This window comes from Manis javanica, chromosome 9, assembly GCF_040802235.1.
Source record: "Manis javanica isolate MJ-LG chromosome 9, MJ_LKY, whole genome shotgun sequence".
Classification (NCBI taxonomy): domain Eukaryota; kingdom Metazoa; phylum Chordata; class Mammalia; order Pholidota; family Manidae; genus Manis; species Manis javanica.
Window position 1 is genome coordinate 70,760,760 of NC_133164.1, and position 22,828 is coordinate 70,783,587.

General features: G+C 42.2%; 1 protein-coding gene across 8 annotated transcripts in view; it reads left to right on the forward strand.

Moving 5' to 3' along the window:
* MAPRE2 (microtubule associated protein RP/EB family member 2) overlaps nt 1-22,828 on the forward strand; it is a 163,971-nt gene that overhangs the window by 50,193 nt on the left and 90,950 nt on the right. The window contains exon 1 of one of the 8 annotated variants that reach the window (XM_036996418.2): nt 5,739-6,097. The exons of 6 other annotated variants lie outside the window; for them this stretch is intronic. In XM_036996418.2, the coding sequence (XP_036852313.1) occupies nt 6,010-6,097 (88 nt within the window). In that variant the 5' untranslated portion in view covers nt 5,739-6,009. Of the gene's footprint in view, nt 1-5,738; nt 6,098-22,828 lie in introns of those variants that run through there. One more of the 8 variants, XM_036996419.2, reaches the window with a different exon arrangement.

A 22,828-nucleotide genomic window follows, 5' to 3' on the forward strand; every position in this document is an offset into this window, starting at 1 on the left:
TTGAGGCTTACTTAGAAAGTAGTTAATCACTATAAATAAGAGTAAGAAAATTATTTCTCTCTATCAATCAAATGCATTGTTAACCCTAAGTCCTGGTATCTTTTCCTCCCTCTGCCTCCCTTTTCCTTAGTCATAATTTACAACTCCTATCCTACCACTTCTAATCACTTACTCCCATGAATATGCTCCCCTGTACCGCTTCCCGTCTTCTCCACATTCTCTCTGCCTCCAGCATTTTCCTGGCTTTACTCTCTTGCTCCCTAGACTGGATTGTCTGCAGGGTATCAGTCTACATTCTCTGGCTTCTGTCCTTCTGTTGTCTCCCCCTAGCCCTAGGTTCTGCATTCTTACGCCCAGGTTAAATTTATCAGAAGCTAGTGGACGGCAGGCTGTTAGTGAATAAGAATGAGGGCTTTGATGCCTGGCCAGTGTGCTCATGCCCAGCTTTGCCACTTCTTTGCTGGTGATCAGGCTAACTAGTTATTTAATAGTTATCTCCTCTGACAAATGGGATTTAAAATCACCCCTTCCTCATAAATCTCTGTGAGGATTAAAATACCTATTCGAAGAAAGCATAAAACTTGGCCTATAAAAAGTGCTCGATAAATAGGTGCCTCCATTGCTGTTGTCACTCGTTAGGAGTCCACATCTGTGCAAACATGGCTGATGCTGCTACAAATTAATGGTTTCTAACTTTGGTTTTAAGCCCAAGTCTTTACAAAGCCCTGTATGATCTGGGCCCTCTACATATGTCCTTAATACATGCAAGTGTAAGTTCCACGAGGGCAGGTAATTTCATCTGTTTTCTTAATTTCTGTATCTCCAAAGGCTAGAATTGTTCCTAGCACACAGTAGGTTCTCAGTAAATATTTGTTGAATGAATGATTGAACCCTTTACAAATATTACTGCCTGGGTGAAGATTTTCATTTTTTCCCAGGCATGGTTTCTTTCTCTTCCATTATCCTGTGATACTTAATACATTCTTCAGTTATAACATTCATCACATTTTATTTTTATGGAAAACATATTTAAAGCTCTTAAATTTAACCAGATGGTATAATTCAAAAGCACATTTTTATTTAATAGATTGAAACCCCACACTGCATATTTGATCGAATGATTACAGAAACGTTTTAAAGTTGCATTCTCATCCTGTTCTGTGAGTTATTCCACAAAACTATCCAACCTTGAGAAAAATTTTTAAAAAGTAAATCGGAAAATAAGATTTCTATGTTGTAATTTGTGTTATGTAATGGCATGTTCTGTGTTTTGACATTAAGGAAACCTTGCTATTTTACTAGCAAATGGGAGGCTTGCAAAATTCTGTCTTATGAACATATCAGCATAGCTATAAATGTGGTTGATTAATACCCTGCAAGGATAAATAATTGCTAACGTTCATCCTGAAGGAGCACACCTGTTTAGGTCGGCTTGGAAGAGGGCATTCTTAATCAAGGGGGAAACATTCAGCAGTTTTTCTTAAATAGAATGCTATTACTAAAAGTCAGGAGGCACAAACATACCATAAAATTCTCATCAACTCTAAAGGAAGAAACAATCTTCTATGCCTTGAGGTTAAAGTAGTAGCAAACAAGAAACGCTCTCAAATACATTCCTATGCCATTGATGTGATTTCAGGGCCGGTGCTGGCTGGCCAACCGTGCATTTTTCCAGTGCTATCATTTTGGGTGTGGAGCGTAGTTTAAGCCATTGATTGATAACCTGCCCCACCATTCTCTACTGGAATATGTCCCAGGACATATACATGGGAGACATTGCCTGTCCCCAGAAAGCAGTGGCTGCTGAGCAGAATGTTTGGTCTGCATTCAGAAGGGATAACAATCTCAGAAAGCTCCCATCTAAGGTGGTATGACAGCTGTGAATGCCTCTGACAGCAGCGATTATCAGCTTCAGTAAGCATGTGTTAACCTGGAAAAGGCACTCATGATGAGTAGGTGCTTCTGGGATGGAATTGGGATTAACATCCCTTTCTGGCTAATGATTTCATATCTTCTCTGCTGTTGTATTCTGGGTTTCTCAAATCCAAGGCAGTGCAAAATCCCTGTTCTCAATGAACCTCACATGTTTGAGAAGTAGAGAGATGATTTCTGCCAATATGCAATTATCAGTGTATACTGGCCTAAGCCTCCAGAGAAATGGGATTGTGTTATAACCAAGGAACTCTGGAAATTAAAATCTGGGTTGGTGCCAGTTCGTCCTTGATTGGGCCTGAAGCTGGGACTGCACGGCTTTTTTTTTGCTTGTTGCTCTCGTGAAGGTGGCTCTGTGCTTTCTGGGTCTGCTTAGTAATCCTACTCTCCAGGCTTGCATTTTAAACATTTGTTTGATCTTTGTTTTCTGGGGGGAGGTGTCTTGACCACACTGAAATGGAGCGCCTGTTTAGGATCCAGTCGTTGGTGCCTAACAGGTGCTCTTTAACATTCTTGCCCCTCAGTATTGCTGGGAGCTTTTTAGTGCAAATACGGTTGGTGCTAGTTAGTTGCTGACACTATATGTATCACCCTTGCTTTATTATCTCCTCTTCCCTTCAAACTCTTTGTTGGGCCAGAATATTAGTGATTTTGTAAAAAATTTCAGCTTTTCCTACTTCTTCAAGATTTCTTTATTTTCTTCCATAATCACTGGTAGGTCTGATATGAAATCCAACCTCTTAAAAATATCTTTGAGAGCACTTTTTAAAATCTACAACACTTCTCTGCCTTATCTGAGTCAACCTTGCTGTGACTCTTGGCCCTAGAAACTTCTTTCTCTCTGACATGTGTTTTTCCCCTATCCCTTCTTGTGATTTGCCCTAGCAGGCAAAGCTCTTTGCAGTCTCTCTGCAGGTGCCCCTTTTATCCCTCAGCTTTTGAAGACTCACATGTCAGGCCTTCTCTTTCTCCCTGAGTGAGGGCATCAACACCCACAGCATCGGTTATCACCTGTGAGGTAATTTCCTCCAAAGCCTACATATCTGGAAGTCAAACACATAAGTTCAAAGACCTATATATTCCCTATTCAGCCTTGTAGATGTCCTTCCCTTGCCCTGGCCCCTCTACCGTACCAAGTCCCTGACGTCAGCATTTACTGTGATGGGGCTGCACCTTGTTTGGGGAGGGGTGTGGTGGGAAGACACTCTGAGTCAGTCTTTTCCCAGAGTCCCAAGTGGGCAATGAAGCAGAAGATGGTCCCATGGGCTGAGAACAGAGCTGAAAACTTCTAATGTCTCCCTTTGGGAACATGGAGATGGAAGATAGTGTGTTTTCCTACTTTCACCCACTACTTCCTACACTCAGCTGGGGTTGGAAAGAGTGGACTCTCCCCTCTTCCTGCCTTTTCTGCACTGTCACCTTATCCTAGCATCCTCTTTCTCTAAGTGGAATTTGCCCTCCCCTTCTCTGTAGGGCTAAACAGGAGAATGCCTGTCAGGTAACCTGATTTATGGGAAGATGAATGAAAACAGATCTGTTTACTATTTTCAAATTATTACCCCTGTTACCTTGCATCTCAGAGGGTAATCACAGGTCTCTGGAACTCCCTGGGCCCCTTTATAGTAACATGGCACACAGCAGTTGTAGAGGAAGATTTACAAGGGCTCTCAGACACCTCCTTCACCTGACTCGCTGCCCCCCCTTCTTTTTTAGTGCATCAACCCACATTTTTGGCCATAGTTCTCCACTTCATGAGCAGCATAGAATACTCCTAAGTGGGAGTATTCTCTCCACAAAACTAGTTGGTATAATCACTGAGTTATACATTCAAATTCTGACAGATTTAGTTCCCATGATAACACCAGTTATGTGTAAAATATTAGTTAGATATAGGATCATGGAAAAAGTAAGCTGTACTGAAGAAACCCAAATGAGAGGGCATACTCTGAAAACATTAAATATTTATTTATAGACTGCCTTTCAGCTTTATACTGCCCCCAAAGAAAGGGGAAGCTTTTGTGAAAAGGAACCAATCAGTAAGGAAATTGACAACAGTAGGTCCAGTGACAAAAATAGTAAGAGGAAGCCTGGATCTTTGTAGAAATGATTACAGTCTCAGGCCCTTTTAGCTCGCTGTGCAGGGTGAGGCTTGGCGTGTGTCGCTTGTACTTAGATAAATTTGTGTACCTTGTTAAGTCTTAGGTTGGAATTGGAGCCTTCTTGTATGAGAAAAAATTCTCATGTAAACTGAAATATGGATGAAGAAATTAACTTGTGTACTGTGAATTCACTGGAGAAGCAGAGAATAAAATTATTAAAATATAACCCAAAAAGAGAATATAAAATAGGGAAAAAAATCCCCTGTTTGAGAGTATCATTACCATCTGGGTTATAAACCATTTGATTCTAATTCTAGAATCTTGATGCCTGAAATAACTTATTGCTGGGGACATATGCTGGAGAACTGTCAAGAATGACAAAGTTTTTACTTGTTTTTAGTATCTGTATCACAAAATGATAAAGCTGATAAGCCATATAATGATGTGAAGGCATGAGCCATATAGCCTAGTACTTTATACCGTGTATTACATCCCAATTATTTTTCCCTTCCCACCCCACGAAAGGTCAGAGGCCACTTTCGAGAAGCAGAGAACCCTTCAAAGCTCTTCTCTCTGGAGGAAAACACTGCACACGCCTGAGGTCTGTGCAGAAGTTATGATCTAACCCACAGACTGCACAGAACTAACACTTCGACTACTCACAGCCGTCTCCTCACAGTGGGCGTGTTGCGTGTACGTTCCTAGTGTGTTTGGTTCTTGATGTATTTTTATGGACTCAAGTTATAGATCACACTATCCAGTCGTATTGATGAATGAGTATCATATTGAGGTTTCCCTCCACCTCTTCCTAGCTGTGACCTTGAGCAAATTAATCTCACTAATCTTTAAAATGGGGATAAAAGTAGTACCTGTTTCATTGCCAGTGCACTTGAAAACTGCATCACAGTTTGAATGTTGAGAGCTAAATTGGTGTTCACTTAATTCAAATGAAAATTAAATGACAAGGAGTTAATTGTATCAAGAATCGGTGTAAGAATTTGAATTGGGAGGTCCTGCGTAACCATGGTATTCTAAAATGGTGTCTATCTTAAAAAAACAAAACAAAACTCTTCGGGGACTCTCTTGTGCACAAAATCTCCTAATTTGCAGCCTTTAATCTTCACATTAGTAGAGGCTACCTTGATTAGAGGAAGTACAGCTTCCTCTTGTTTTCAGGTTATGGGCTTCTTTTGGGGACGAGGCTGCTGCTTTTTGGAGAACGGGGGAGGAAGCTGGCAATTTAACCCCTTAGTCTAACACACTTTCTAAACGCGAGCCAGCAGGTCTTTTTTTTTTTTTTCAGAAACCAGACCGAGTTCAATTTAATGCAGTAATAACTGGGTGTGGAAGGAGTTAAAGCGTCCTCTACCCCGGCGTGAAGGTTCTTTTGTGTGCACAGCTGCAGTTGGGGCGCGGGTCGGAAAGGAAACGGCTAGAGGAAGGGCTGGTTTCAGAGCCCGCCAGTCTGCGAGGGGCCCGGGGCAGCCGGTTTTGCGCGCAGAGGTCGGCCCGCCAGCCGGCCCACGGCCGCCGCTGCGCCGAGGGCCAAGGTGCCGAGTCAGCGGGTTGCCGTGGCGACGGGCCGGCCACGTGACCAGGGCCCGCTACCGGCGCTGCGACGTCAGCGGTCGGGGAGCGGGCCGCCGAGAACGCGCGGGCGGGCGGCACCCTCGGTCTGTGGGGAGCGCGCGGGGCGCCGGGCGCGCGCGGGGGGGGCAGCTGCCTCGGTCTGAGGAGCGGGTGGGGCGCTGGGAGCGCGCGCGGGCGGCTGGCTCTGTCTGTGTAAGGAGCGCGCGGGCGGCAGGCTCGGTCTGTGCGAGGAGCAGGCGTGTGAGGAGCAGGCTGAGGCTCGGTCGGTGCGAGGAGCGGGCGAGCGGGACGGCGAGGCGCAGCCCTTCCTCCCCAGCCAGCCCACCGCGGTCTGTTCCCGGCCTCGCGAGTGCGCCAATGCCCGGTCCGACCCAAACGCTGTCCCCAAATGGCGAGAACAACAACGACATCATCCAGGACAACGGGACCATCATCCCCTTCCGGAAGCACACGGTGCGCGGCGAGCGCTCCTACAGGTAACGGGGCCTCGGCGGGCGCGGGCGGGGCCCGGCCCGGATGTACCGGCGGCCCCGGCGGGCCGACCGCTGTCCCCGAGCGCGCGTGCGGCTCGTACCGAGGCTTGGCGCCCGCGGGCGGGAACACTGCGCGGGGCTGCTGCCTGCGGGCCTCCCTGCGTCTACGCTCCGCGCGGCTCCCGCCCGGGGGCGGTGGCTGCGGGGCGCGGGGCCGCGGTCGGTGGTGCCCGAGGCCGGCGGCTGCGGGGGGCGGAGCGCAGGCCGGGCGCCCCGAAACATGCGGCGGGCCTGCCTCGGGGCGCGGACCGCGGCACCGCACGACCCCTTCTCGGGGCTGGACCCCCGGGACTCGCCTTCGGCGCCCACCGCGGGAAGGTCGTGCTGGGCGGAGGGGCCGTTGTGTGGCCCGAGCGCTGGATGACTGAGTCGGCCTGCGCGGTCGGCCTGCTTTGACATTAGCGTCTCTTACAGTTCGTCCCGGTAGATTAGCTCATTAAAACTGTCCGCGTTGTGCGGTGAGGATGACAGCGTACTGGAGACCGCGGCCGTCCGCTGCAGCCCAGGGCCGTGCTGGAAGGGGGCTGAGCGTCGACCCAGGGCCGCGGGAGCGCCGCCGCAGCGCCGTGGTTATTTTTAAACGTTACCTTGAGGACTGACAATGCTGGTGCGCTGAGGCCGAGCACACATCCCAGGGCGCACCCTCCCAGCTCTTGAGCAACAGGAAATAAGTCTTGTCTGGTGCCCTCCACTAAACATGCAGATGGTGCTGTGGGCAGAATAGTCTGTGCCTGTAAATGCAGCATCTTTATAAGGTAGGGCCCCACACCCCACCTCCTCTCCTGATGGAAGAAACACTATTCGCTGACTGCAAGAAAGACTAGAAGCGACCTTCGCGGTCATGTCCAGCAGTTATATAAACACCTTAATTTATGTATTTATATAAATGCTTGGCGTTAATTTCGGCTGTGCCCATGAGGTCACCAAAATCTCATGCCCGCTAGTTTCAACTGTGTGTTGACATGGCATCTGTACAGGCGCTGAGTGCTTATTTTCATACGAGCCAAAATGGCCCACAGCTTCTGAGACCTCTGTGATTGGTAAATTGAGTCTCTTCCCTCCCTAACTCTTCCACCTTTCTCCGTGAACATTCCAAATCCTAAGTAGAATTTAAAAATAAAAACAAATCCCTGAATTGGTTTTAAACATCATTTAAAGTATTGATAGTAATATATTTTGAAACCCTCATTTCTTAAATGATATGATCTCTGCTCTGTAGACAGCCGTTGCTTTTCAGATGGCCTTCGAATTTTACCACATGGGCTGAAGGAAGTTGCCTTACTTGGGTTTTATTAGTCACATGAACTAAGTTGAAATGACAATGGAAAATCACTTGTTAGAAAAGTTAAAATATTACTTCTTGATGATAAATTATTGCTTTAAAGTAAAATTGTATTTACCTTTTTAATTCAGTACAAGTTATTGTTTCCATTTCCTGAATTATTTCCAGTTTGCTTTCAGTTCTCTATAGTGGTACCTGAAATTACATGAAAAACCTGAATTTGAATGAAGATCTGACTGAACAAATTCTTGAGTCACTAAGAACACCATTGCATACGTATTTCATCTAATAGGATACTAGACACTGCAGTGAGAGATGTCAGAGGTTAAATGAAGAAGGAAGCCTCCAGAGTTGCACTTGTGTTGTATCACACAGAAGTGCACGTGGAGGTAGAAACACTTGATGTTTCTCTGGGTCTGCTTTTCTTCCAAAGTGAATGACCAAGGTAGTATAACTACCACTTAATTTTTTGGAGGGGTGTAGAGGAAGGAAAAATGTGGCACATTTTTCTATCCAGGAAGTGTTCCATAATAATTTTGGCATCCTGAGGCTGGAATAATATTGCCATTTAATTGCTGAGGAAACTTGGAAAGCACTTTGAAAACCAGAGTAGAGATTTAACCAGGTAAGTTTTATTTGGCTATAGGTTTAGGATATCCCTGAAAAATGAGGTGTCTGAGAGTTCTGTTGGGAGTCTGGTGGAAGGCCTGGCTAAGCCCTCTGGGCTGATCAGAGAGAAGTCCTCCTGGTCCCTTTACTGACTTGTAGGTGAGCCTTCAGCAGGGCCTTTATTTTTGGCTTTATTTTCTACATTTGCTCATTACATAAGCGGGTATCTCATTGCATTCTTACAAAGTTTTTGTGAGGTTAACTTCAAACAGTTAAAACAAAAATGTTCTTAAAAGAGCTGTGTAAATATAAGAAGAATGCTGTTGTTACTGAAAGGGGACTTGAGGACAAGAACACCCCTCACCTGGCTGGGAGCACAGGTGAGAGGAGGAGAGGACATCTAGAGAACAAGACACTGCTTTCCAGCACTCTGGGTGGGCCAGTGGTCTCTCATCCCTAGCAGGAACCATTACTGTCATAATGTTGCACCAGATTTTTTACAAATAAGGGTCAAATACGGTTCATGTCCCAGATATCTTAACCCAAGTATCTCTTAGTGTAAACAGAGCCCATTTTTACAGCCTAGACTGGAGTGGGTGGTAAATCATTATTGAAACCTGTGTGTACTTGATTAGAAGAGCAAGTTTCTTTTAGAAAATTACCCCTCCATTAGTAATTTCAGTTGAAAAGAGCAAGTGCAGAAATGGCTCAGCAAAGCTAGATGGATGTGTTTCCATAGATCGAGTCCACTACTGCGTGAATGCGTCTCCTCAGCCCCAGCTTCCTCAGTGAATTTATGAGCACTAGAAATCCGTCTATTTTAAGAGCTGCTTAAGAAATAAATGTGTGGTGGGCCATCTGAGGCGACACTGTCTAATTCGCAAGCTAGCGAGTAGTGCTCTGGCTCTCACTGGGGAGGCTTCTCCCTGTAGCTCTGTTTCATGCAGATGATGGTAGGAAATGAGATGTATTGCCTGGCCTTCTGCCCCCCACATCTTTGTTTCCATACTCCAGTCTTTTAAGAATGAATGTGTAAGTCCAGGTGACTATTTCCACATGATGCTTGAGTACACAACTACAGTAGCATATGTCTCTGAATACTTAAGAAAAAGTATTGGCCTCAGGAAATGGACTGTAAAGAAAGGCAAAACTAAAATTTAAGTCTAAAATATTGGCTCTGACATCCAACTCTGCCAATTTTGAAAAATGAACTCTAGTTAAGAAAAATAAAGAGATAGCACATGTGCATATAAAGAAAGAGCTGTGCAAGTGCATTCCATTTAATAGAACCTATTGTAACATGGTTCACTTTTACAAGAATGTAGATTTCAGATCCTGCTCCCCAAAACGGCAGCTGAGACCTGTATAGTCTAGCTTCACTTGTCCATTATGTATGTATTAGTATCATCTGGGTTTGCTGCTGTCATTGGAGATTTTCGAAAATAGTGGTTTCTGTACTTAGTATTTGTCCTATTCTTTGTAAAAAAATCAAAGGATTGATGCTTGCCCAGTTTTTAACTTTTCAGGGTCCTTTGTCAAAGCTTCTGTTAAGCAGATACTCTCCTGTGTCATCCTTGGCAAGAGGCTCTGCCCAAGGCAGCAGTGATTGTGTTTGCCCTGCATTGTCTTCCCAGAACGATGGTTCGAAGTGTTCTTCTGAGCTCAGGAGGTTGAGTTCCATAAGCAGTATCTTTTCTGTATTTGTAGGGACCTCTTGAAGCTACAGTGAATAATCCCGTAGACTAATGGAGGGGAAAATATTTGGACTAATCTAAATAGTACATTTGGTTTGGAGAATTAATTTGACAAATATTTGAGAGTCTACTCTGGCCAAGGTCAGTGCTAGATGCCCTTCAAGGACCTTGAGTCAAAGTCAGATGTGGAAGTAGCTCAATTTGTAGCAGATTACCTAGTTCTTGAGTATTAGGCTCCACTTCATAGCTGAAGTGGTTTGCATTTCCTGAGCCCACAGTGACTCAAAGTAGGAAAAGATATCCTCAAGGCCAGTATGCTATAGAAAGCTAAACCTCACTGTGGGACGCCAGAAATTTTGGTGAGAAGAGTATAGGCTTTAGAATCAGAATTTTCATTGGCCTGACAAAGTGCCTCTTGGACAGTAGTGGAAAATAAGGCAGAAACATTCAAAGGTAGGCAGGATAGTCAGTACTTGAAAATGGAAAGCTATTGAAAGCTCATTAATTGAAAAACAGCTCATAATGAAAACAGAGGTGCCTGCTGGAATTGATTTCCTGGTTTGAAATGAGAGTTTTGGAAAATGGAGTCCTCCATTGCCCCACCCTGCATAATTCAGAATTACTAGAGAATACTTAATTCACACACTGAGAGACCTCTCAGCCCTGATCTAGGGACCAGGACAGTGTAGGTGGATGTTCCTGGCTCAACTCATCTTTCCCTGAGTAGAAGTAATCAGTGCAGCTTCACTCATAACAGGACTGGCACTTCGGTCAGACAGTGGCTTCTGTGCTTGCAAAAGCCCACTTAATAATTAGCAGTCTACCTTCAAGGGTGGCTAGTGTATGGAGGTTGCCCTTTTCTAATCCTACGAAACTCAGAAGCAGTGTATCTGGTACTTTCTTGTGAAGGATCCACCCGAGTCATTTACTGCCATAAAATGACATGTAGACTTGACTCTGAAACTGCTCACAACTCTCCGTATGGTTCCAGTGCCAATTTCTCTTACAGCTAGAAGACAACCTCCCTGATGGAAGGCTCTGGAGTGGACTGAGTTTAACCTGGATTATGTGGATTTGTTTACTTTTGAACTTTATCAGTTTCACTTTTAAGGAAAAATTGATTTATTCTTCTGCTGTGAAAAGTATCTTTTTCCATAATGAAATATGTTAGAATATATAAGTCAGAATAGTTTCATTCTTCCTGACCTGGGCTACCATGCACTTATCAGATATGTCATAATCAGCTAGTATCTTAAGCATTATTCCAGCCCCCCTTATGACACTCCACCACACATCTTGTAGGTATCAGATAAACCTTGTTTCTTAGTTCATTTAAAAACTCTTGACAGTTTTATCTTGGTGTTTTTGACCTTTGGCATTTATATTTTATTTATATTATTTAAAAATGCAAACCTATGGTTCACATAGGCAAAAACTGCAGTTAACAATTTTACCATATAGCATGAATCAAAGAAATTTCTCCTAAATATGTTTGTTAATTGCATCTCCATACATGATTTTGATGAAAGTAGATCATTAGGTAAAGATTAAACAGTTTTATGGCCATCAAGAAATAATTTCTTAGTAGTTCCCCCCCAAAAAAAGAAAACTGTGTTTTAGTGTCAAATCTCTCTTGACTAATTAGAAGTTTACTCACTTGAACCAGGACAAACTCTCTTACTTAAAGCACTATTTTGTTTTTTCTATAGGCACAGAAAAGTAGTGATACATATGTAGAATGGTCACTTAGGTGGCTGCTTTTACTGATGGTGCCCTTTTGTGTAGTTGATCTAGTAAAGAAAATATGGCTAGGGTTCAGTCTTTCTGTATTTGTAGATCTCATTTGGTTCAGGCAGGCTAAGAGTTCCAAGAGAACCAGATTTTGGCCATGATTTGGAACAGAAGAGGAATAGGGGAGGAGATTTGAGAGGGAAAGCACACATTATGCACACATAGGGTGCTTGGTGGAAGGCTGTAAAATTTGGGATTTTGTCTACAGAATTGGTCCTGAAGTTCATGGCTAGTGTTTACTCTTTCATAAGCCTGAAATGACAGTGCTCTTCCTTAGATTTCTGTGATCCCGTCTTTTCCTAGAAATAGTGTTTGTTTTGTTTTGCTTTAAAGGCATTAATTCTTTGCCCTTTATTTAGTGCAAGCCTACAGGCAAAGCCCTGAGAGGTAAAAAATGCCAGAGGTATTGACATCTCAGGGAGGTTTTGAGTGTTGAGAGTTTTACTCTGATTATGAACAGTGGTACCCTTCATTTAAGAGATGCCTGTGATTCCTGGCAAGATTTGCATTTGTTGGTCAGGAAATCAGGAGAAAGTGAAGCTATGAAAATGGGCTTCTCCCCCAACTACATACTTCCTTTTTTTCATTTTAGAATGCCAAAACTTATTTTCAGGTTGCTAATAATATAACTTTTAAAATTCCCATTCTTGGATTTTACACAACTATTTTTATATTAATTAAGATAGAAGCCAAAATTCCCTCCGTCACTTAAGAATCTGTTCTCTCATCAAGCTTAGTTCATTTATTTACCAACTCTTTGCTCTGGGCCCTGGGACTACACAGTAAATAATGCACAGCCTCTCCTTGAAAAGCCTCTAGTATCAGGGACAACTGGCTGGGAGGTAGTGCTTGGTGGGAGGCATGCGAAATGGAGAGGTGCCCTCACCTGACCTGACTCCAGTGAAGTACTTTTGTAATATTGTGTAAATACCTGGCAGAGGCAAAATTCCTACTATACTGCAGTTTTCAAAAGCTTTCATAAATGGAGCAGCATGTAATCAAAACTGAAGTGTGTCCTACCAGGATACCTCTGTGTGTGAGTTTCAACACAGCCTTGTGTTTCCCCAATTTTTTTTTTTTGGTATCATTAATCTACAATTACATGAGGAACATTATGTTTACTAGACTCCCCTCATCACCAAGTTCCCCCCACATACCCCATTGCAGTCACTGTCCATCAGCATAGTAAGATGCTGTAGAATCACTACTTGTCTTCTCTGTGTTGTACAGCCCTCCCTGTGCTCCCCCCACCCATTTTACCTGCTAATAGTAAGGCCCGCTTTCTTCCCCCCTGCTTATCCCTCCCTTCCCACCCATCCTCCCCAGTCCCTTTCCCTTTGGTAACTGTCCATTCTTGGGTTCTGTGTTCCCCAAATTTTTATATTGGTATTGACCATCACTAGGTTAAAAAACAGTACACAGTACACTAACTTTTACATAAAAAGTGAGGAAAATGAGAACATGCACACATTTGTACATGGAGGAACTGAAAGGATATAAACTAATAATAATGGTGGGAACAGGATAGATAAGTTCCTGTGTATTTTTTTATGTTTTAAAAAAATTGGAACTGTGTAAGTGCATTACCTAATCAATCAGTGATGTTTCATTTAACATTTTAATAGCATGGATTTTTTAATTAAACGAGTTTTAATTTTAATGATGAGTTTTATTTGCCAAAGTATGTTGGCATCTGAAAATATTCACGGACTCCTTGAAGTCACATGAATGATATTAAGGTTTGCCTAATACCACTCTTACATTAAAACAGCATCACAAATCACAAATAAAATGTGCTCCTACAGTGCCTGCCCCTTGACTTTCATGCGTAGCATCCATAATCCATACTTTGTTTCATTTCATTCAGACACATTGAAGCTGCCTCCTCTGCTGTTGTTTTTGCGATGTTTCAGCCTGCTTAGTATCCTCTATGAATCTCACTAACTGCAAATTAGTCCTGTGTGAGGAGTCCTTGATACCCTCTTTGAATTTGTGTTTTTTTCCTTCCTTATCCAGCATGGGTACTGTGTGGGGCACTAAAACTGTGAGATCACAGTGATTGCCATTTGTGAGCCACTCAGCTGCATCCTCTGGCCTCCCCCAGCTCTTAGTCTAACCTCACACCTTCTGGAAGTTATTGAGCAGTACCTGGCCTTAGTGTGACCCCTGCAATAATGTGTCACTGGCCAGGAAACAAGCCATCTGCATTCCCCATACCATACCTCCCTGCTCCAGCCTCCTCTCCCACTAGTTTGGTTGCAGGCAGAGTGAATCCCCATGGAGCCTGACCACTTAAAGATAAACAAAATGAGAGCTTTGAATGTATTATCCCAGCCATAGGGACCTGCTTACCATCAATAACCATGAAATAGAAAGCTCTGATAGCTTGTGAGCTGAACGTCTGTGCTGGCAAGGGAGGAAGTGTAAGTGGGGGTAGTACACAGGTGCAAGGTGAAGGCTCCTTGGGGTGGATGTGCTAGCCCCTCTCTCCTTGCCCCTGCCTCCCACTCTTCGGGTTTCTGGGGGCAAAGTATGTCTGCCCTGTAACATTTATTCTCCAGGGGGAAAGAGGAAGAGATGAGAACGATCAGTGCCTAGGCAGGGAGCTGACGGCAGAGGGAATGGGGACCTGTAAGTCTTGTCCAAAATCCCCTTAGTGGAGCTAGCAACGTACAGTAAATTAAGAAGCCTGTTTGGTGTTTCGGAAGCCAGTTTTTCCCTCCCTGGAATTTCTGACAGGTAGATAGCATTGTCGTAACCCCAACTCTAAGGAGTCAGCACGAGTAACAGTGAACGTCCAGCCTGTGTGATAAGTGTCTCTCTGCTACTTTAACCCAGTTCAGAACTTGGTCTGATCTGAGAAGAGGGCCCCTGCCATCCAGCACTTCCATTCCCACCCCACATTAAGACCAGTTGGTGTTCTCAAAGCCCTGGATTGCTCCTTGGAGAAGCAGTGAGGTATAGTGGGCAAAGCTCAGGCTCTGGTATGAGACTTATTTTCTGTTCCAGCTCCATCCCTTTCTAACTGTAATTTAGGGCATATTTTTTTAGCCTCTCAGCCTCATTTTCCTAATACATGAATAGAAATAATAGCATCAACTTAAAAGTTCTTAATAAGGATTTAAATGAAATATGGAGTATGAAATATACCAAGCAGTGATTGGTATGAAGTGAATGCCTTTAAAAATATTAGCTTGTAATTGTTGTTTGGCATTTCAGTCTGCCCTTTTACCTTGTCTTTACAATAATCTATGGTCTTTGCGTCTCAGTACATGGTACAGTCCCTGGCACATAGCAGATGTTCATTAGAAGTCCATATTGAATCTGCAAAATAATTTTAAAAAATTACACTGTAGTCTTTTCTCCCTTCTTGATTTTATTTAAGAATTTACATACAGTAGACTGCATCCAATTAAAGTGTATGATTCAGTGAGTTTCAGCAGTGTACACATCGTTGAAGCCATCACTTTCAAGAGATTCCTGGTACCCTTTGCAATTCAGGTAACCCCGGAAACCGCTGCTGTGCTTTCTGTCACCAGAGGTCAGATTACATTTGAATGGAATCCTACAGATTGTGTTCCCTTGGACTTGACTTTTTTTACTCAGCATAATGATTTTTATTGCTGAATAGTAGTCCATTGTATGGCTAAACTATATTTTATCATTTACCAGCTGATGAACATTTAGGTTGTTTCCAATCCCTAGCAACTTGTATGAATAATAAAACTTGTATGAAGATTCATGTACAAGTCTTTGTGGGAATGTATGTTTTCATTTCTCTGGGATAAATCCTGGGTCATATAGTTAGTTGGTGCTTGTTTAAGAAACTTAAGAAACTGCAAATAATTGTCCAAAGTGGTTGCACCATTTTACACTCCTGCCAGCAGGATATGAGAATTCCATTGTTTCACATCCTTGACAATACTTGGTATTGTCAATCTTTTAAGTTTTTGCAATCCATAAGAAATCTCACTGAGATTTAATTTATATTTTCCTGATGATTAATGATGTTGCGTATCTTTTGATGTATTTACTGGCCTTTTGTGTATCTTCTTTGGTGATGTGTCTGTCTAAATCTTTTGCTCATGTTTTAAAAATAAAGTGCTTTATCTTAAGAAATTAAAAAAAAAACTTTCTGGATCCTATAATATAGTCTTAACTTAGATTTTAATGGATATGGCTCTTGTGTTCTTTACCTGAATATAAACCCCTCATGAGAAGGAATAGTTTCTTCTACCTGGTCTTTGTCCACAATCCTTTTATAGCAGTAGGTCTAGCTCTCAGTAAATCCATATTAAATGATTCTGTTAAGTAGACTGCAAAGTAATATCAAGATCATTTTAGCTCTGGAAAAAAATCCACTAACCCCGTTTTAAAAGTTCCATACCAGAGTTGACTTTAGGGGCTAGGTTTTCTTTGGGGGTCTTGATAGATAGGAGATGCTCTTTAAATTCTGTGTAGTGTGAACCCTTTGATTATGTAGATATTCTCTTCTTTGTATTGGGTATTCCTTTAATGCTAGATCAAAATTTACACTATTAAATTTAAGAGGAAGGTATGTAGAAATGTTTTCTATAAAGGCAGCAAGGAGCCATTTTCATACTTTCACAGTCTTGCCCACGATAATTAAAGCCTTGCCCCCGCCCCCTTCTTTTTTAAAAAATTCCAGTGCAGGCATTCCCAGCTCTTCCTCCCTCTGTCCTCATTCTGTCTAATTTGGCAGTTTCCTTGTTGCACTTCGACTCCTGACTTCTCTAAACCCTAAGGAGAAATTGCCTTCAGTAGAACTTAAAACTAGAAGCAAAAGCCCATTAAGGTCTTGGGTTTACCTGAACAGATCCACTAGGGCCCTTGTGATTTTTGAGAATGGGGATGAATGGCTTTCAGAAACTTTCTGGCTAAAAGCCACGTTTCTTAACCACATGTTTCAAAATCCAAAGACATTATAAAATGTAAGGCCACTTAGGATTTCACAAATGCCCCATATCTACCAGTAGATACTATTTCATCTATCATTTATTTTATATAGAACCTTCAGGCCAAATACGAGTCACTGCTTCCATGATGGCAGCAATCTCTAGCTGTCTAGGTTATTGATGATTATTTTCTGTGTTCTCGTTGGGACTGAGCAGGTCACAGCTACTCAAGTATCACTTGAGAGTTGAGAGTGTTCTTTTTGCTTTAATTGAGGCTGTTCCGTGAAAGGAAGCCAAACACCATTAGACAGGACATCCTGTGATTCCCTTAGTTTATGATGGCCAAGGACATTACTTTTTACTATTTTTTTAATAATATGATTGCTTGCTTCCTTTCCTGGTAACAAGGGAGCCTAAAACTGATGATGTCCATCTGGCCTTGGGAACTCTGTCTAGCAAATAACTAAACCTCCTCCCAAAATCACCTGAGGTGTAGTAGACATGGGAGAATGTCCACGCTTTTTTATGTGAACCAACAATTATTTGGTCATTGTTGGCAGTTATGTGATTGCCAGTTGTGTTGTCCTGAAATAACAATTAACTGGAAAAGAGAGGAGACAGCCAAACTGGAAGTTCTTGGAATTAAACACATCAACAAGAATTCTGGAATTGGGTGTATTGTGGTACACCTACACAGTGAAATGTAGTGTAAATATTAACACATGAAGATATGAAGAATATTCACAATATGTTAAGAGAAACAAGCTGATTAGTACAAAAGCGTGCGTGTATTGTATTGTTTTCCTAAGGCTGCCATAACAAATTACCACAAACTAGGGTGCTTCCAACTTACTCTCTCACTGTTGTGAAGGTTAGAAGTCCAAAATGAAGCAGCTGTGTGCTTCCTCTGAAGGTCTAGAGGGCAGTCATTTCTTTGCCTCTTACTGTCTAGGGGCCCCCTGAGTGTCTTAGCTTGTAGTGCCATCACTCCAGTCTTTGCCTCTGTGACATGACATCCTCCCTGTGTGTCTGTGTTTACGCATAATCTTCTTATAAGAATGCCAGTCATTGATTATGAGGGCCCTAATCCTAATCATCTTAACTAATTATGTTTACAGGGACTTTATTTCCTGATGAGATCATGTGAGGATTTGAGTGGACATGAATTCTGGGGATGCTATTCAACCCTTGTGTGTACCCGTTTTTATAAGTGTATATGTATACATTTCACACACACATACTAATATAAAAAAGTATTTAATGTTATTTTTTATATTTTCTACTTTTTCTGTAGTGAAAATGTATTGATATTTTAAACATAAAAATATTTAAAAAAATAAATAGCACTTTGATATCTACTTTAAAAATTCTTTTTTACTAACATCCTATCTTAAATCTGAGTTTTTTGTGTTATCAAACTATTAAGATATATATTCTTTTTTCATTAAGGTATTATTGATATACAATCTTATGAAGGTTTCTCATGAGCAACATTGTGGTTTCAACATTCACCCCTATTATCAAGACCCACCCCACACACCATTGCAGTCACTGTCCATCAACTTAGTAAGATGTTATAGAGTCATTACTTGTTTTCTCCGTGCTATACTGACCTAACTATATTGTGAGTGCTAATTGTAGTGCCCCTTAATCCCCTTCTCCCTCCCTCCCCACCCATCCTCCCCACCCATCCTCCCCAACCCCCTTCCCTTTGGTAACTGCTAGTTCCTTCTTGGAGTCTGTGAGTCTGCTGCTGTTTTGTTCCTTCAGTTTTTGCTTTGTTCTTATACTCCACAGATGAGTAAAATCATTTGGTACTTGTTTTTCTCCACCTGGCTTATTTCACTGAGCAGAATACCCTCTAGCTCCATCCATGTTGTTGCAAATGGTAGGATTTGTTTTCTTCTTCTTTTTTTTTTTTTGTTATATCCCCATTTTTATTTTTTGATATTAGTATTTTTTATCTTCTCTCTTTTTCTTAGCATGGCCAGAGGCTTGATGATTTTATTATCTTTTCAAAGTGGCAGCTTTTGGTTTTTCATTGGTTTTTTTTTCTTTAATCATAAAATTTATTATTTATCTATTTATTTTTGTTTTATTGTGGTTACTAGACTCCCCCCATTATCAAGTCCCCACCACACACCCCATTAGAGTCACTGTCCATCAGCGTAGTAAGATGCTATAGAGTCACTACTTGTCTTTGTGCTATACTGCCTTCCCCGTGCCCTCCCCACCCCCGCTACATTATGTGTGTTAATTGTAATGCCCCTTATTCCCCTTCTCCCTTGCTTCCCACCCACCCTGCCCCAGTCCCTTTCCCTTTTGTAACTGTTAGTCCACTGTTGGGTTCTGTGAGTCTGCTGCTGTTTTATTCCTTCAGTTTTTGCTTTGTTCTTATACTCCACAGATGAGTAAAATCATTTGGTACTTGTCTTTCTCCACCTGGCTTATTTCACTGAGCATAATACCCTCTAGCTCCATCCATGTTGCAAATGGTAGGATTTGTTTTCTTCTTATGGCTGAATAATATTCCATTGTGTATATGTACCACATCTTCTTTATCCATTCATCTACTGATGGACACTTAGGTTTCTTCAATAATCTTGGTTATTGTAGATAAGGCTGCAATAAACATAGGGGTGCATTATGTCTTTTTGAATCAGAGATCTTGTTTTCTTTGGGTAAATTCCTAGGAGTGGAATTCCTGGGTCAAATGGTATTTCTATTTTTAGTGTTTTGAGGAACCTCCATATTGCTTTCCACAGTGGTTGAACAAATTTACATTCTCACCAACAGTGTAGGAGGGTTCCCCTTTCTCTGCATCCTTGCCAGCATTTATTGTTCCTTGTCTTTTGGATGTTAGCCATCCTACACTATTAGAATATATTTTTTAACCCTAATTTTTAAATAAGAATTCTTTGTGGCATATATGTACATAAATAAATGTATGTAATGAGTCAGTATTTTATTGTATTATGCTTCTTATTGTGTTTTAATAGCTAAAACAGAAACAACAAAGTAAACTAGGTCTCTGAGACATTGGTTCAATCATATAGTGTTAGGTCTGTGGTTTATATCTAGGAGCAAAGAAAAAAAGTAGAATTATACTCAATTGCTGAATTCAAATGTAACTTTTAAAATATGTTTTAAAATCTCCAAGTCAAATTAATCCTAATGAACCTAGAAACTAGGCAGAGGGGCAGGATGAGGAGACATGTTACTAAATGTCCTCCATTCATGTTGTCTCAAATAGTGGGTAATTTTTAACACTCAAAAAAAGTTCTCTGTACTCCAGCACATAAGGAAGATAGGATTGGGGTCCGGTTGCCTAAATGAGGAGCAGGAAACTGGAGGGTGGGGGAAGAAGGATGAACCCTGACTTGTGGGGGCATTCTGGGAAGACAGGTGGAAGTGCATTCTCTGGCTAAGGTAATCATTTCACGGGGGAAAGGCAGTTTGGGAGACGATTGATGCAGTAGTGCCTAGTTTTCATAACGTTTCCCCACTTACATCAATTTGGCTGAACTTGGCTAGTTTTAGCTCAAAAGAAGGAAATTTCCATTTACTGTTCTCATAATGTGCAGCTATCTTGTGTGTGATTCATAGGATGTTATATGGCAGGGTTGGGGAGTGGGCTTGATCAGTACCTTGTCAACTAAAGGTGTATTTAAGAAGTTTAATGTCACACCATTTCCTAATTTGAACTTGGCCATTTTGGTTCTGTATCAGATGAGTCTACTATGAAAAGAGTTGAGGGTGGAGGGCAGGAATAGGGTGGGGAGGGGACCCTTTTGGAGTCAAATTAGCCGGAATGTATTTTAACTCTCGCCTGCACTTCCCTAGTCCTTTCAGTCTTAATTTTATTGGTACTTCACTTTACATTTTCATTGTTTTCATGAATTTAAAAATGAATGTTACCATAACATAAATACAGACCTTTGAATAGACACCAGTGTCTAATAATGAGATACCAAGGTGGTTTTCTTTTAGAAATCATTTTTTCTAAATATATCAAGATACCAATCTGAAGTCTTTAATTAGTGTTGGAAAAATTATAACCAATTCTGTACATGGTCTTTGTCCATTTTTACTAAACTGCCACAAAAAGCACATTGAAGGCAAAATATGTAGTAACTGGAAATACAAAATACAGTGATTCCTAAAATATTAGCATGCCTTATATATTTCAGCTGGCAGATGTTTGAACCAAAAATCATTCCCAGCAATTAACTGAGTAGTCACCCAAAACTGTCTGTTTTGGGCGCTTCTTTGAGGAAACCTACTTTAAAAAATTATCTTGGTTAAAGTAAAAATGTAAAATAAGGCCTTGGTCAAACTAAAAAAAGGAAAAATGGTCTATTAAAGACCATAGTTACATCCCATTTGGAGTTCTTTTTTATTCCTACTCACTCTCATGATATAATGAAGACAGAGTAGGGGGGCTTGTTGGGTCCAAAACCCAGCTCTCCTCTCGACTGTGATTAGGTAAGTCACTGAACCTCTCTGTGTGTCTTTTCCTCCACAATGGCATAAAAGCAGTAGCTATCCCATACCATTGTGAAGACTAAGTGAGAACATAAGTTCTAATTACTACTTCATAGGAAGAAAAGGAGATCCAAAGAGGTGGAGCTCGTGTTCCCAGCTTTACCCAGCTGGTGGATGGTAGCTGTGCAGCTAGATGTCGGGCCCCTGACTCATAGATCATTGCTCTCGAGAAACTGCAGTATAGCTGGTGAGCTTTCTACTTCCGTGTTGGAGGCATGAAACATGGCACATTTCAGTACTGATTTCTTTCAGACATGGAAAGAAAAGTCCTTCAGTCTACTCATCCCAAATGTATTCCCTCTTAACCATCTCATAGAGCTTAGAGACATACATTGGCATTTGCCTATGTGGTGTATGATTTTGTGTACCCTGTGAATTTCCCCTCTCTACAGAACTGCCCTGCACTGGATTCATTCAGCATTTATTGTGCACCCACTATGCACCAGGCAGTGCTCTAGACACAGGCAACACAGCAGTGAACAAAGCATATTCTGTAAAGTACCTGCCTTCCTGGCGCTTACCTTACATCCTGGGGGCAGAAGGTAGTGGACAGTCAGACATGTCAGAAGCACAGTTGAAGGAGCTGCATGAGGTTAGCTGCTGGAGGCCACTTCAGAGGGTGTCAGGGACAGCCTGCTGAGTAGTTGGCACCTGAGCCAACCTGAAGCACTAGATGCAGCCAGGGCGCCGGGTGCCAGGAGGCACCTCTTCCTTTGCATGAGACCTGGAGCCCAGGTATCCCTAGGATTGAGCTTCAAGCTCTTTTCCTTCATTTTTTTCTTACGAGAAGGTTTAGAGAAGGCAAACAACTGGAGCTGCTGAGTCCTGAGGAGGAACTAGCACAGAAGTGGGGGCTGGGAGGAGAAGCGTGCCCTACAGAAATTTACCGCCACACAGCTTTGCCCGACTGGCATGTTCAACTCAGTCGCCACGCCCTCTCCTGCTCTATCTCAGCTCCTAAGTTTATGCAGGGTGGATTAGTAACTGTGGTCACCCACCGTGGTGGTCACAGTACTGATGCCCTGAAAGGATGGTCTGGGCATATGCCAGGGGAGCTTGGGATCTGACTGGAAATGACTTGGGGTCATGGGAGAGAGCTCAGGTCACGGTGAGAGGGAGCAGTCCAAGTAAGGCTGGGAAAGTAAGACAGAGAGCACACAGTCAAGAAGGAGAGCAGTGGTGGGAACCAAGTCGGAGGCGGGGGACTAAGCAGAAGTTGGTGCCCTGAGGAGGCCAGCCAAGCCATGTGGCATGGCAACGAACTCCGGGTCACAGGAGTCGTTCTCAGAGCCTGGGCCAAGCCCCCCGCTGTTTGAAACAGATGGACATGTAGGCAAATACAATTAGCCATATTTATGACTATATGAAGAAACGGATGCCCGTTGTGTGTGTGTTTATGGCCTTAGCCTTTTATTCTTGCATTATATGCAGCTGAGTTTTATTCATAAGAGTGAACATTGGAAATGCCACAAGGAACTTTTTCAGAATTTCAAAATTTCTTCACTCCTTGGATAAGACCCAAGTTTCCAAGTCCTTTCAGGGCCATAGCTACTGACTTGTTGATTCTCAGTTTTAAAAAGCCAAAACCTCTTTATGCTGATTTGAAAGTTGTATTTCTGTTTCCTTTAAGATATTGTGGGTAGGCGAGCTAGGGAGCCATCTACTGAATAGTACCTGCTGGGCGGGTTAACACGTATTGTAATGACAAGACTATTAAGATGGAGGTAAATTTTCAAGGCTAGTTATGGAATCTCCTTTTGCAGGCAGTTGGAGAAATCTGTGTTTTAGTCATATTCTATTCTTTAAAAATAGTACCTGGAATACTTGGTGATGATAT